At 35.7% G+C, this 15,510-nt stretch overlaps 1 protein-coding gene and 1 pseudogene across 1 annotated transcript; one reads left to right on the top strand and one right to left on the bottom strand.

Annotated features, from left to right (window-relative positions):
- Nucleotides 1–1,968: 1,968 nt before the first annotated feature.
- On the top strand, nt 1,969–9,017 carry LOC18596562 (Serine/Threonine-kinase, putative (DUF1296)). The gene is made up of 10 exons (XM_007025114.3): nt 1,969–2,457; nt 3,093–3,136; nt 3,422–3,539; nt 3,664–3,790; nt 4,274–4,926; nt 5,552–5,828; nt 5,908–6,187; nt 6,469–6,633; nt 7,675–8,133; nt 8,422–9,017. Exons 1-10 carry the CDS (start codon nt 2,250–2,252, stop codon nt 8,707–8,709), a joined length of 2,619 nt encoding a protein of 872 aa, XP_007025176.3. The 5' UTR covers nt 1,969–2,249; the 3' UTR covers nt 8,710–9,017.
- A 1,337-nt stretch (nt 9,018–10,354) lies between these two features.
- On the bottom strand, nt 10,355–12,003 carry LOC18596561 (purine permease 21 pseudogene; annotated as a pseudogene).
- Nucleotides 12,004–15,510: the final 3,507 nt, after the last annotated feature.

Below are 15,510 nucleotides of genomic sequence, written 5' to 3'. Positions count from 1 at the left end.
AATAAAAATAAAAAAATTAATTAAAATTTTAAAAATAATTTAAATCAATTTAAAAACATTCTACTTTTATATATACGATAAAGTATATAACTTATACTATTAACAGATTAAAATAAACAGTTGTAAAATATAAGGCAACAATGTAATGTAAATATCCTATCAATACAAAATAATCAGTAATTTATAATATTATATGTTTTGACTTCAAAACACCCGCAACATGCTAAACCCATTGTTGTTGGCCTTAAAATCTTAGGCTTAGTAATGCTTTGTCTACTTGCAAGATGATAAAAAGTTCCTAATGTGATAATTAGATCTCCTTGTAGTTTATATACTTTTCCCTTACAATTACATATAACTGTTAACTGAGTAAATAGTTAATTGTTTTTTAATTATATGCCCTCTCACCTCCACCTCTACAAAATAGTTAATTGATTTATTTATTCAATGATAACTATGTGCCATGTATATTGAAAAATGATGAGGCTTTTTTTATTTTTTTATTTTGTTCAATAAATTGGACGGATACTTATTAGAATTTAAAAATTTATATACAAAAAAGATGTCTATATACTATAGATTCAGATTGATGCAGAATAAGAGAATATAGATAAAAAAAATATTAAATTATAATTAATAAATATGAAATGAATCTATCTTATAAGTATTAAAAATTAAAAATTATTATTTTCAAATATTTTTTACTAAAATAAATAAAAGTAAAAAAGAAAAAAAAACCCTTTAAATGTAAAAAACAATGTAGTTTTGACATAAAGTGTAAAAAAATTAATTTAATTAAGAATGATAAATGTCAATCAATTGACCCAATCAATTATCATACTTTTATATAATGAATTGGATGAATATTTATTTAAAATTGAAATATCCTACTTTTATATAGATTATAGATATATATTTTTAAGCTATCATATACATGCATACAAAAAATTTAAACTAAAACTTAAACGAATATGGATTCATATCATTAGCAATGTATACCGTAGTAAAGACTTCCTCTTCCACGTACATGGAATCTCTTTTTTCGCTTAACTCCAAAATTCAATCCGACAATCAAATTTGAAGTACTAAAACTTGAGCTTTAATAATTAAAAAAAAAATTAATATTTAGTGTCGGGCCTCAAACTGAGCAGCATTCATGAAAATTGGGCTGCGCGAAATCGGGGGTAGGACAAGCAGTAGGAGAATCCCAAAAGACTGGGCCAGCCCATGATATTTGTAAGTAAAGTGGAGAGGTTGGTTAGGTCATCCACTTCAGCAGCTGGGACTCTTCGAGTTACGTGAGTTATTTAAAGCGATGACAGGCACAGTGAGCCACATAATTAAAAAAATATATTTATTTTAATTTATATTCATGTAGATAAGCACAAATCCTCTAATCATTTTCTTACCAGAGAAATAAAGACTAGACTCTCTTTAATAGCGCGTCTCCGCCACTGAGTTTGATTAGTTTTTTGTACCAGTAACCTTTGATAATCCCTAAAATGTCCCCCGAAGAAAGGGGACAAAGTTTTGTTTGAATAAGCGCCACTGCCTCATCATAACTTATCATGCCCCCCCTTAGCAATGCCATCTTTTCCTTGATTTAGCACTAAGTAGCAATAAAAACAAAGTCATCAGCTTTCTAGTTTTTCTGCCAACGCGTGAGGTATGTTCCATGTACTTGCACTCCATGCGATATAGCCTCTCGTGCCCCCCGCCTCTTTTTTAGCCTTGGTTTTATTTCCTTCAATTTAAATTAAACGTTCACAAAATAACAACACATGCGAATATAAGTGATAAGTTTATGAATAATTATCGCACAGAATTGATGATCATCAAGAAAACCTAGGATAAGTCAATCCTTATAAAGATTTTATTTTATTTTATTTAGTATTTTTTAAACAAAAAAAAAAGAAAGAGAAAAATTAGAAAAAAAATAAATGGCATGTAATAAAAAAAAAAGGTTGAGACACACACGCCGTCATGAGGCCACAACCCCCAGTGAAGAGAGAAAAGAGAAGAGGGTTTTCGGTGACAATAAGAGCCTTCTTTTAAAGTGTTGGTTCAAAGATATTATTCTTCTTCTCTTCTTGCTGCTGCTGCTTGCTGCGCTTCGTATTATTTTCGCCGAGAGAAGCGAAACACACCGGGAGAAAGAAGAAAAGCTAAAAACCTAAAACGACGCCGTTTCTTCTCAGATCTGACAGAGAGGGAAGCGAGTCTGGTTCGAGAGGGTACCCGGAGAGAGGATGAGCGGGAAAGGAGGAGGAGGAGGAGGAGGTGGAAATAATGAGATAGGGAAGGGTAATAGTGGAATTTCAGGGATTCCGGCTGGGTCTCGGAAGATGGTGCTGAGCTTGAAGGAGATTGTAAACTGCCCTGAACCCGAGATCTATGTTATGCTTAAAGAGTGTAACATGGACCCTAACGAGGCCGTCAATCGCCTTCTCTCTCAAGGTCCCCCGCCTCTTTTTTTTCTTTCTATTTTTATTTTACGATACTCCACTTTTTTATCATCAGTTTTATGGTTTTATTTCCTGTGTTTTAGAAAAAATGTTTTCATTATGCAAAAGGGTAACTTCAGGGTTTCCGAGCTTCGGCGTTTGAGTAAGGAAAAGATAAAATCTGCTTAACTGTTAATGTCTATTTATTTCCAAGGTTTTATTAGATGGAGGTGTTATATGTTGTTTAGTTGTTCTTGCACTCATATTTTTTGTTTTAAATTAAAGCAGCCCCTCTCTCACTATTAATGAATGTATCCATGAACATTTCTTTACTCGAAGTGCAATAGTTACAGTTTGTTCCCAGCAATAATGTTGTTAACCATTTACTGCGACAAGCTGGAAAAATTTATTTGTGCGTTCCATGCGGTGATTGTTATGTTTTCTCCATTGAAACTTACATGTGGAAGCCAAAAGACTTGTATATTTGGTAAAGATAATGCTTTAGTCTTAATAAAACCCTGACTTCTGTTCTCTTAATTGGTTGGGAAAATATATGTTGCTTTGTTTCATAACAGTAGGGCTGCTGAAGTTTGGCGCTTCCAATTGTATTCTATTTCATTTCTAATAAGATTTCTGTGAAATGTGTAGATCCTTTTCACGAGGTGAAGAGCAAACGAGACAAGAAAAAAGAGGTGCGTGCTGGTGGAAATTACGTCAAATGGTTGCTTTTGTGATTGCAGTTTTTTCATTAATAACCGTACTGTTTTTGTTTTCCTCTTATAGTTACATTAGTTAAATAATACTGGGCATAGTTGTAGTTATATAGGTCATCCATCATGTCAGATTGTCAGTTACTTTCAGCATTTCAAATGGGTGTATAATCTGATTCACTATCCACTGATTATGAACTCATTCTTTGGTGGTTATGTTGCTTCTTGTTATCTTTTTTGACTTGTTTTTCTCTCCTTTTTCTCCAGAGCAAGGATACGGTAGATTCCAGATCTCGTGGTGCCAACAACCTTGGGAATCGTGGTGGTAGGAGTGGTCCAGACCGATATATTGGACGTGGTGGCTCAACCCATTACAGTGCTTATGGTATGACTATGAACATGCTCTGATGCAACTTTGGACAAGATTTCAGTTTATACTTGAGTTAAAAATTGTTTTGCAACTATTTTTTATGATTTCTTATCCATTAAGTATTCTTTTGTTTGGTTAGAGTCTGGCCCTTCGCATGGTAAAGCTGCACAAAAGAGAGAAAATGGAACTCATGCTTATGCAGGCTCTTCATCTTCAGCGTCTGGTATGCCAGGAAATAACCTGAATCGACGACCTCCATCCCACAGGTAATTCCTGTTAAAATCTCAAAAGTGATAGTTTCTCTCTGTCTAGTCCAGTTAAGGAGCTGAAAAGCAGCTGTGAGTTATAACGACCAGAAGAGGGTCCGGCATGTGATTGGATTCTATTAGAATAATGATATCTATTTAGCCTCACTGAGTTTATGTGTTTGAATTGCTCATTATCAAAGATGGCTAGTTTAGCGAGAACAGATGGGACCCTAATGGTCCAAATGCTCACAAACGATGGTACCTGGATTTTGGACTTGAGTCATCCAAACGCATGTGAAACTTGATTTTTTTAATAAATATGTGTTTCTTTTTCATGGGAAAGTAGTTTTAGAACTTATTAGCTGGCTGAGTTTTATTCTCTTCTTCTTTATCTTGGGATGGTATAAAGTTGTATTTGTTTGTTTCTTAAACATTGTAATTTTGATATGTGTTTCATGTGTTGCCTACATTTTTCTCATGTAAGTTCTGCTGGTGTTGCAGTGAAGCTGTGGCCACAGAACATAAAATGTCTACAGTAGGCTTAGGCGATGGGATTTCTTTATCGTCACAGTCTTCTGGATATCAATCTGCTTGGCTGGGGGTTCCAGGTCAAGTATCAATGGCTGATATTGTGAAGAAGGGCAGGCCACAAAACAAGGCTTCTGCCATGCCAAACCCACCTCATCAAAGTGTTAATAATCGGCATCTTGTGGTACCTCCTTTGGCAGCATCACATCCCAATCTACATTCACCACAGGATCATGCTTCGAAGGTGTCAGATGTTACTTATGAGCCTGATGTCACCACAAACCAGCATGTTCCTCCAAGTGATGAATGGCCTCCCATTGAGAACCCATCTGCTGCCAGTGTGACCTCTGTCTTAGAGGCTCCTGCAGACTCTGGACTGTATGCAAATGCATCTAACTTGCCTTTGGATAGAACTAATCAACACATAAAGTCCCAGTTAGAGGAAGCTCCGGCAGTGGATGATGGTCCTCTTGAAACTCTCAATGCAAACCATGTTGGATCTCCTTCCATTTCAAGTAGAAATATACAAGAGGATGATTCTGGAGGTTCATCTCTTTTTGATAATAACTTATATAAGGATATGAATTCCTATCAGCCTCAAAGACATGCTTTTGAGCATGATGAAGGTTAGCGTAGTGCTCTAAATCTCTACAATTTTTCACTTTTTGCAATTCTTGATGAAAGTCAGTGTTGTGCTTTAAATGAATGTATCACTCTTTATGAAGTATGATGAAGGCATGATCTGATTGCAATTTTGCAATTTCTTTTGATAAGCACCCATTTCTGATTGACTTGCAATGTGGATATTTATTTTTTAGCGTTGTTGAGTGAAGCTTTTCTCGTCTCTTCCCCCAATAAAAATATCATGTGTCCCTAGCTTCTGAAACATTTTAGAGTTTCCTCTTTTTATACTGACTGCATTTGTGAGCCGGAGCACTATATACAATGGGATGGGAGGAAAACAATAGGGAGTAGAGGGGCGTGAGTCAGGTAGGGGAGGTCTATCAAAAGCTTTTACCTTCCTTGGCTCCCTCTTTTTTGAGGTTTTTTGCTCCAAAGTTAAAGCTGCACCTGTTCATGCTGTGATTCACTAAACAATATGACTTAGTTATTTTTCTTTTCTACTATATAGTCCTTTCCTTGATTTGAAGTTAATGTTTAATCATTTAATGTTTCCTTTGCTCATTGCTTTCTGCTAGGAAAATTTTGTGGACTTAACATTTTTTCTGTCTTATTTTATTCTTTCTTCAGCTGAAGATGGTGCTTCATCAGTTGCTGTGAATTTGCAGCAACTTAATTTACATAATGATGATCGAGAGCCACCACCTGAAGAGGATAATCCTTCTGTAATAATTCCAAATCACCTGCAACTCCACACCCCTGACTGCTCACATTTGAGTTTTGGAAGTTTTGGATCTGGCATTGGTTCTACATTTTCTGCGCCTTTTGCATCAAGGTCTTTAAAGAATAATTTGGACGAGGCTCCTGAAGCAACAGATGCCTCATCTATTGGGCACTCGGACAATAGGTATTCTCTTCTTAAGATTTTAATTTGCCTTGTTTACCTTTTTGTCTTTTAAAATTGTGGTAAAAATTTTTTCTTGCAGAAATCCTGAGTATTACGGGGATGAACATCTCAGAAATAACACAGAGGGAAATATAATAAATAGAAGTAATGTCAGCACTGGGAATTATGAGGCTCCTGAAGATTCTCGACCAGAGGTTTTGAAACAGGATGCTTCTGAAGCTGCTCAAGTGAGCCAATATACATTTCCTTCATCTGCGGCTGGTTATAGCTATGAAAACTCTCAACAGTTAAATCCTGCTTTCACGCATCCACAGACAAGCTCTCAAATGCAAAGTCTCACTCCTTTCTCAAGTGTAATGGTAATGTGACTTAACTGTTAATGCATAAAATTTATTATTCGAAATTCAAACTATAAGTTTTAGAGTTGGATTAGAAAGATGCTGTTTTGTAAAAATATCTGGTCGATGGCCGCATCTTGTTGATCTAGGTTTCATTTTCAACAAAAGTTTTAACCCTGTTGTACTGAAAAAAGGATATTTGACATTATGTGAAGTAATTTTCAATTAACCGACTATGTTCTTAGAAACACATTGTTACTTTTCTTGAATGTCTCTTCTCATGATAATGGTTTTCATTACAGCAAGCATATACAAATTCATTACCAAGCACTTTATTGACCTCAACTGTTCAGACCGCCAGGGAGCCTGATCTTCCATACTCGCCCTTCCCTGTGACTCAGTCCATGCCAACAAAATACAGCAATACAGCCTCTTCCATTAGTGGTCCAACCATCTCTATGCCAGAGGTGCCCTTTGCTCTAACTTATGAATTTCTTGATGTTTGTTACACTTTTTGCATTTCTAGTCAAATGGTGACCATCTTTTAACAATGTAAGGGCCAAGAGAGAAAAAAATTATTACTCTTTTCATTTTTTCTCTAAAAAAACTTAAAAAAACTTATAGAATAGCCTGTGCAATTTCACATGCATGACTGTATAATTATGAATTAAATGGAGGGAAAAAAGAAAGAGGGAGAAAACTCGGGAGAAGTTACTGTGCACGTTTGATTTTGGTTTGTTTAAAAAGAGAGAAATAAGAGACAGCTAAGAGTTGGGATGAAGATAAGTATAAATAAATGTCCTATATCCTTGCAATTTTAAGCTACTTTTGTTATTTTATTCAGCATTTTGGTTAATTGGCATCTGAGTAGATCACTCCAACTCCATTGATGGAGCAAATCAATATTGGCAGACCTACTAATTCCAATTGACTCACTCTGTTTCTAGGTGCTGGGTATAGCTGGACAAAATACCTTATATTAGTGTTATTTCAAGATTTTACTGAACTAAGATGGAAACTTTCACAACATATTAGAGCTATTGTAGTGTCATTTTGACTGAAACTTTAGTGTCATTAAGTATGTGCAGTCATGCCTATATTTGACTGAATTGAGTTTTGGTTGTAAAAACTCATACTCTATGGTGAAATGAAAACATCCTCAAACATTAGTTTTTTTTGCATTGTCCTTCCCTGAATATAGAACTGTGACCCTTGACCATTTCTTGGCCATCAGCCCATCACTTTTTGTCGTCCTTAATTATGCCACTGGTTCTACCAGATATACATTTTACTACCTTTGTCTGTTTTTGTTATATGGTCATGTCAGTTTCAGAAGAGGAGCAAAACACTCAACCAACCAAAAACAAATAGAAAGTTGGGGATGGGAGGTTGGTGAAAAGGGGAAAAATGATAAAGAGAAGGCCACTTTGGAAACCTAATTTAAAAAATTCTATAATTGTTAAGATCTAATCGTTCCTTTTCCTGATTAACTTCTTGTACTTAAGCAGGCTCTAAGAGCAGGTAGTATTTCTGCAGCACAGCCTACTCCACAGACCCTACCTGGTGCCAGTGTTGCCACGGGACCTGCTCTTCCCCAGCATCTGCCCATGCACCCTTTTTCCCAACCTACGCTTCCATTGGGACATTTTGCCAACATGATTGGTTATCCTTTCTTACCTCAGAGTTACACATATATGCCATCAGCTTTCCAGCAAGCATTTGCTGGTAATAGTACCTACCCTCAGTCCCTGGCAGCAGTGCTCCCCCAATACAAAAATAGTGTTTCTGTTAGCAGCTTGCCTCAGTCTGCTGCTGTTGCATCTGCCTATGGGTTTGGGAGTTCTACCAGCATTCCTGGAGGACTTCCTCTGAATCCACCTACTGCACCTACCGGCACAACTATTGGCTATGATGATGTTCTGAGTTCTCAATACAAGGACAGCAATCATTTGATGTCACTTCAACAGGTAATTGTGTACCAAGCATTGAGAGATCTCATTTGAATTGAATAATTTGCATTCATTACTATGGAATAATAGCGTTTGAATAATTTGCATTCATTCTTATGGAATGGTGTTGGAGTAATAATGAAAAGTCTGCCCTTCCTTTTTCTCCCTTTACTCCCAAGGGTTCATGATTTCGTGTACTAGTTCATAAAAATTGTACTTCTACAGTATATATGAAATTATTTCTTATTCTTTTCTGCGGCTTTGATACTAAAGTGGGCCTTTTCTTTTCTTTGTTTCTGTGGTAAGAATGAGAATTCAGCAATGTGGATTCACGGCCCTGGGTCAAGAACAATGTCTGCTGTTCCTGCAAGCACATATTACAGCTTCCAGGGGCAGAATCAGCAGGCTGGTGGATTTCGACAAGGGCAACAGCCTTCACAGCATTTTGGGGCTCTTGGATACCCAAATTTCTATCATTCACAAACGGGAGTATCAATGGACCATCAGCAGCAAAACCCTAGGGATGGATCCCTGAGTGGGACTCAAGGCCAGCCATCAAAGCAGACCCAACAGTTATGGCAAAACAGCTACTAATCTTGTCACCTCCGGGTTTTTCAGGGTCTTGTAGTGAGTTTGAAAGTGGCCAATCAAAGGCATTCTTGCGGTTGAATAATTATATGTATCATCATTGATGGGTCTGAAGAGACCTTGACTGGCTACTGCCCTGTGCCACGAGGTTGTATTCTACTTATTTATTATCTGGTTATGTTAACTTAGGAACACAGTGTGCTAATTTCGGATAGTGGACTTGTACTTCACTCGTTCTTCCTCATTATTTTCCTGTTATCCCCCTCCTGTCTTATAGTGAAAATTTGCCCTTTAATTTGATCTCTCTTGTTTCATGTCTTATGTCTCAGTTACACTCTTTAGCCAACGGTATTGTAATCATTTATATTTACTCACAGTTATCTCTATGTTTCACAATTAGGCTTTTGCCCCCACACTCTTTCTGTGACTGCATGGGTTTTTTTCATCTATGCTTCTCAGCGGGCATGGGTTCTCTAGTTTCTACCCCTACCAGAATCATTTTTGCCCTAGGCTAAAAAGAAAAAAGCGTAACCTTTAATTAAGTAAGCCCGAATGACCTTTGCTGTTTTATATTGAAAGTTAGGTCAGATTGTTTCAATGTTTCAAGCCCTGCGATCTTTCCAAGTTGAACGAATTATAGATTTAAAAGTCTTGAGTAATACAGCGGGCAGAGCACGGCCCCTGAAAAGGCCAAAAACGGACATTGGAGCGATAAAGAACCAATGCCATATAGCAGGCAACCATGTGGGACTGGAGCCCACCAATCCACAACCCACATGCCTCTGGAACAGTCTTGTGGGATCGCTTTGGCAGGATATTTCCTTTTTCAGTGAGTACGAGGAGGTGGTGTGCGGAGTCCACAAATCCGTCACGGATTTGTTATCCTTCTCTTACAAGATAAGCTAATAACCCCATGGTTAGCTACAAGTCTAGCTCACACTGCCCTCAACATCTGTTTAGATTTGCATTATATTTGTCTTCTAATGGACGTTAATATTGCAGCGTAACAGTAGCTGATAAAAATGTCTGGTAGATGATTACAGGATTGAATAGGCTAGCAACCACTAGGAATTTCTCACAAGTCGTCGGCTTCTTTAAATAGTACTAGGTCATATAAATTAGCAGGATTAAATTGAGTGGTATATAAAATGCAACGTCTAAAGCGTTTTAACCCACCTAATTTAATACTTTTCAAAAGAAAAAAAACCCGCCTAATTTAATATTCTGATTTGACTTCTATTGTGTGGGTGCGGGAGATTGAATCCTTTTTTTTTTTTCTAAGAATATATAATTGCACCACTTTTTCTACGTATATTGCTCTATATTTTATGAGAAAAATGCCGGTTTCTTCTTACCAAATACTATTTAAATAGATGATTGATTAAGATGTGCACTAATTTGTTAAAAAAGATTTGGCTGACTCTTGTTTCTTGTCCTCACACATCACTACAGGAAAACGCATGGAGATTATGGAAAGTCCCAATATAGCCAATTCATACCACGACAATCACTATATATATCCCAAAAATTAGGTTGTCTGAAACATGTTATAGCTTTCTTTATTGCTTGGAAACCATTATTGCAATTTCATAGCGTATCCCACATAATCTGATAACACATTACAGCTTTCTAACCATGAAGGCTTCCTCGATCACACAATAGCAAAGCAAAATATGATAAGATATTATGCTAGCTCATTATTTCCTTGCTATACGAATTAGCTACAACCCGTTTTCACATGTATAGCAAGTAGAAGATTATATGGACGGACACTGGTCTTTCCTTAGAGAGAGAAGCTAGCCCTGAATGACATGCGTCGCGTCAAGCCTCGGAAGCTTCAGTACTGCCAATTTTATTTTCAGCATTCATTCTACAATTGTCAAGGTAGTGCTGATAGAGATAAGAAATGAAGCCCCAAATAGCCAACACCATTGAAATCCCCTTTACACCACGGAAAACGAACATGGCCATTATTGGAGTAATCCGCAATCCCAGTGCAGAAATGACATTGCAAAAGAGAGCAGACACATTAAAGATCAATGCTACAGAACCAACACCGAAAATCTGCCAAGCAATAGCAGTCCAAAGCAGAATCATCACATAGGAAATCTTTCCCAGTTCATACCCCTCCATTTCTCTCTTTAAACCTTTCCAGTCTCCCGTTGCGAAGAATGCTATCAATGTAGCAATGGATGCAACAAGTGATTGGTAGATTATAAGATCCATGACAACTCTAAATGTCTGCCTCTTTAGAACCTTTCGAAAGGTCAGCTGTTGTTAAGCAAGCAAAAAGCAGTACGTTGCAGCTCCAAAAATGGTGCATAAGAACCCAGCTGCATACTCTCCATTAGAGACTCCAGCAGGCTTTTCAGAGTTACCGTTTGCTACCAGAAGGACGGACGAAATGGTGAGAAGAACTAGAGAATTGATGATGAAAGGATTGAATTTTTGTGATTTAAAGATGTAAGAGAAGAAAGCATTAAAGGCCAACTGGGATGCTGAAATGAGGAAGGTACCGAAAACCAACCGAGTACAGAAAGGAATTTCCTGCCGCTAGTAGTCCAATAGATACATAGACAAATACGAGCATTGGGAGTGATGGTGGTTTTGTGTTGGCGTTGTTTGGCGTGGTAACTTTGGGTTGTGAAATGCAGTAGTAGTAAGGCAAAAGAACAGGGAAACCAACAATCATAACAAGTGTTCCCATCCATTGGCTACTTCCACCTTTCTCATAGTAGAGCCTTGTCAGCAGCGTGGCTGATGTTTGGCCACAGAGGACAAAGATTGTGTATAGGGCTATCCGGAGCCAGCTGATCATGTAATTCCGAGGTCGGGATTCTGTTCTGTGGCTGATCGCTCTGGTTGAATTTGATCCTTTAGCTTCTGGCCATGCATGCTTATAATTAATTAAATGGTTCTACTTAGTTCTAGTTGACAGTGATGTGCTGTTTAATGCTTGGTAGCTAAAAGATTTTCCAGAAAGCAGACACGCATTATTGTACAGTCATTCGGTGTCATTAATATTACGTTAGCTGAAGCAGAGAGTTTAAGCCTAATTAATTTGCTATCATGGCAGACAGATAAAAGCTTGCTCTTCTTAAATGATTAATAATTAGGTTAGCTTCAGTACGGATCCGTTCCCAGAAATAAAAAATTCCTTTTGCAGCAATATACCGAGCTAGTTTTGAATACAAAACAAACATTGTTGTCATGCTTCTTAGATAATCTTTCAAAGTACATAATCTAGAAAGGTCAGCACTTACCCATCACGTGGAGTTGTACTTGTTGAGCTTCAGCCATGCCTAGAGATGCCAAAAAAGATCAAACCAAGGAGAGAAAGAGAAGTGAGAGAAGGTACTACAGTCTAATGAAAGCAAATGCGTTTTGCTACATTTTATAGGTCAAGCTCAGGTTGGTGATGGAAACTGCCAGTCACCAGACTCGCTGCTCTTCGGTCTCAGTGCACAATAATGCATTCTTTTACTCTTACGATTATTAAACTGTCGCTTTCGATCCATTTCCTGTTTTTCGCACCTACTTTATGCTTTGATGATAAATGGGTACTCATTATTTCCTCGGCGGAGCGAACTTACATCGCCCTCCATGTACTCATTATTTGATGATAAATGATTGTTATTGAACTTATTAATTTTTAAAAATTTTTCCATGATATGAATCGCCCGAAAAAGAAAGAAAAAGAGTATACAACCTTATGTAAAATATTGTACCCTTTATTTATAAGCATGTGTAGTTAAGTATTTGCACGTGTTCAATGCCAAAACAATGGGGAACACGCATCAATTGAATATATATATATATATATATATAAAGATACATGGGGTTTTAATTTCAACTACCATTCTTGTTATAGGTATTTGCTGGTGTTGGGAACACGCATCAATTGAATATATATATATATATATATATATATATATATATATATGGCAAATTTCTCTTTATATTTGAACCTTGTAAGAGAAATTACCAGCAAGTCAAAGATTTGATACGTTTTTTCCTATTTAAGCATGAGCTGAGGTAATTTAAATCTAGCATGGCATTCCGGTCAGATGCGTCTTACGTTTGCTTATTACATTGTTGCTTTGGCTTGCTTATGCATGAGTTTGCACCGGCCTTTTATTATCTTGTTTAGGTTTTGCTCTTCCTCCAGTTAGTCATTTTGTGACGATATTTGAGTGCATGAACAAGCACTATACACTTTAATTTGCAGTTTCCTTGGCTATCAGGTTTTAGACTATGATTAACATTTACACATATTTATAGGGGAAATTAAAGCATTATAAATGAAAAAAGGAGAGAGAATTAACGATCCTTTGAGGCACTCTTTTCTAGCACTAACAACTATAAAGAAATTGTGTGAAGAAAAACTAGAGACAATAAAAAATCACAAAACACTTGAACACAATGATTACAGCAAAAGAAGAGAGAGGCTGGAAAATGGAGGAGCCTGTTCAGTCATTGTTGCTTAGTTTGTAAGACACCGACATCCATGAAAATAAGTAGGGCATTATATAGAGAAAATTGTGATAAATAATCTTTCTTATAAGCTCAATTCAAAAATATTATTTTTTATAATTTTAATTATTTTTGATCAATTTTTAGTATGACTTGACAATAATATCTTTTAAACAATTTCAGACATATTAAAATTGTTTCAATTTTCTCTCTCTTGCCATCCAGATAAAAATTTTAAAATTAAATCTCGATTTCTCTCTGTACTCAAATATGTCTATCTTGCCATCCAATTCGCAGATATGACATCAAATTTTTTCTTATTTTATTTTATTTTTTTGGATGGTGGATCTTGGGGTTCTTAAGGGTGATGAACAGTGATTTTGCTGCCTGATTTTGCTCTTTGCAGGCAGCGATTTTGCTCAGGGAGAAAGAACAACTAAAGCATATTTGATAAGTTTTATGGTGGTTCACAGTTTTGTTGTGTCTGGGATTGAGATGATTGTTAAGCATGTTTGCTAGGGATTTTGATTTTTTTTATGGGATTTTGAGTTAATATTGTTCAGAGAATATTTTGTAAAGAGGGTATATTTTGTTTGTGTATAAGGGGAGTGAGCAAGACCTCCCGATAGGGATGTATTTTCTCTTGCTTTTAGGGTTATGTAGTTTTGTAACCTATCTTTTATCAAATGCACAATTTCATGGCTTAGTAAAAAATATATATATATGTTTTAGGTTCTTGAGTTTATTGGTTTATTCATAGAACCAAAAAATTGAGTTTACTGATTTTTAGGTATTGCGTGACTTAATCACCGTGTGACTAGTTTTTAGTCATTACGTAATTGGTTTTAGACATTACGTGACTAGTTTTTATATATTGCGTGATTGATTTTTAAGCAATACCTAAGTCACGCAATGCCTTACTAACTAGTCACACAATGCCTTACTAATAAGTCATGCAATGCCTATCAACTAGTCACGCAATACCTTATCAAAAACTAGTCACGCAATGCCTTATCAAAAACTAGTCACGCAATGTTTTATCATAAACTAGTCACGCAATGCCTTATCAAAAATCAGTCACGTAATGCCCAAATTTAGTCACGTAATATTCAAAGTCAGTTACGCAATACCTAAAAATTAGTCACATAATTCTAAAAAATCACAAAAACTATTGAATTTCATTTAACAAGATCAACAATTTCAAATGATACACCATATTCTATTTAACAACATAATTAACAAATATGAATACTCAAAATGTTCAAAAGTTTTTCTTCATATATCAAAAATTACTCTAAAATATTTAAAAATACTCAAAACGCTCACAGATTTTCTTCGTGTATCAAAAACTACTCAAAAATGCTCAAAATGCTTAAACGTTTTTATTTTTGATAAGGAATACTCTAGAGATGAATAGTTTGGTGAGGAAAGCTCAAAAAATATGAGTCAGTTTGAGACGTAAACCTAAACATATCTGACCCGTTAATAGGTTTTGGGTTGAGGCGCGGAGCTTAACGAATGGGTTGGTTTCATTAAGGATAATTTTGTCCAATATTTTTTTCTTGACTAAAAACAAATAAAATTATAAGGAGGATCATTCTTAAAAATGCCTTATGCCTCAGGCCCATTTATAAAAAGTACTCCATTATATATATATACATATATGAGTGTTAGCAGATGTGGAACTGTGCTACTTCACTCATAATTATATTTATTATTTAATTACAGCATTTACATTATTTAAATTTCATTAGCAATTTTAGTAATGTGGTTTTTTTTTTTTGAGAATGTAATAATATGTGATACATAAATCTTCGCCGTATGTGGTGAATTCTGTTCATTGTTGCTAGGCATGCTTTAACTTCAAATTGAAAAAAAAAAAGTAGTTTTTTGTTTTAGGAACCATGACATACAATCCAATACAAATAAATACGTAAATCAATCAACACAACCGCTGTTTTTTTCACCACATAAACAAAACTCATTTACCAAAACCAATATCTTTGTCGGCGAAATATATACCTTTATCCAATGAATCCACTTCTCTCCAAATCTTTTTTTTTTTTATAATTTGACACCAAAAAGACCACTCCATCGAATCATAGGTTTTTTCAAAATCTATACTACTTGCAAAAATTAGTTAATAGTTATAGAATGCAGATTGGATTTTTCACTAACACAGCTTTATTTATGGGATCAAAGTACTTTAATATTATCATTTATATTTTCTAATTGACGTTTTTTAAATTTAATTTGCATTTCATCCCTCAATTAATTTACTGCGATAAATTTAAAAGTTGATTATGAGATTGTTTTCTTAATTAAAGTTATAAT

The sequence above is a fragment of the Theobroma cacao genome, chromosome 6 (assembly GCF_053813885.1).
Source record: "Theobroma cacao isolate CCN51 chromosome 6, ASM5381388v1, whole genome shotgun sequence".
Classification (NCBI taxonomy): Eukaryota; Viridiplantae; Streptophyta; class Magnoliopsida; order Malvales; family Malvaceae; genus Theobroma; species Theobroma cacao.
The sequence above is the reverse complement of the archived record's forward strand: the minus strand, read 5'-3'. Positions and strand labels throughout refer to the sequence as shown.

Coding starts and splice junctions, on each gene's coding strand:
- LOC18596562 (XM_007025114.3), top strand. CDS start 2,250: ATGAGCGGGAAAGGAGGAGGAGGAGGAGGAGGTGGAAATAATGAGATA. Junction 3,540..3,663: donor AACCCATTACAGTGCTTATG/GTATGACTATGA, acceptor TTGTTTGGTTAG/AGTCTGGCCCTTCGCATGGT. Junction 6,188..6,468: donor CTCCTTTCTCAAGTGTAATG/GTAATGTGACTT, acceptor TTTTCATTACAG/CAAGCATATACAAATTCATT.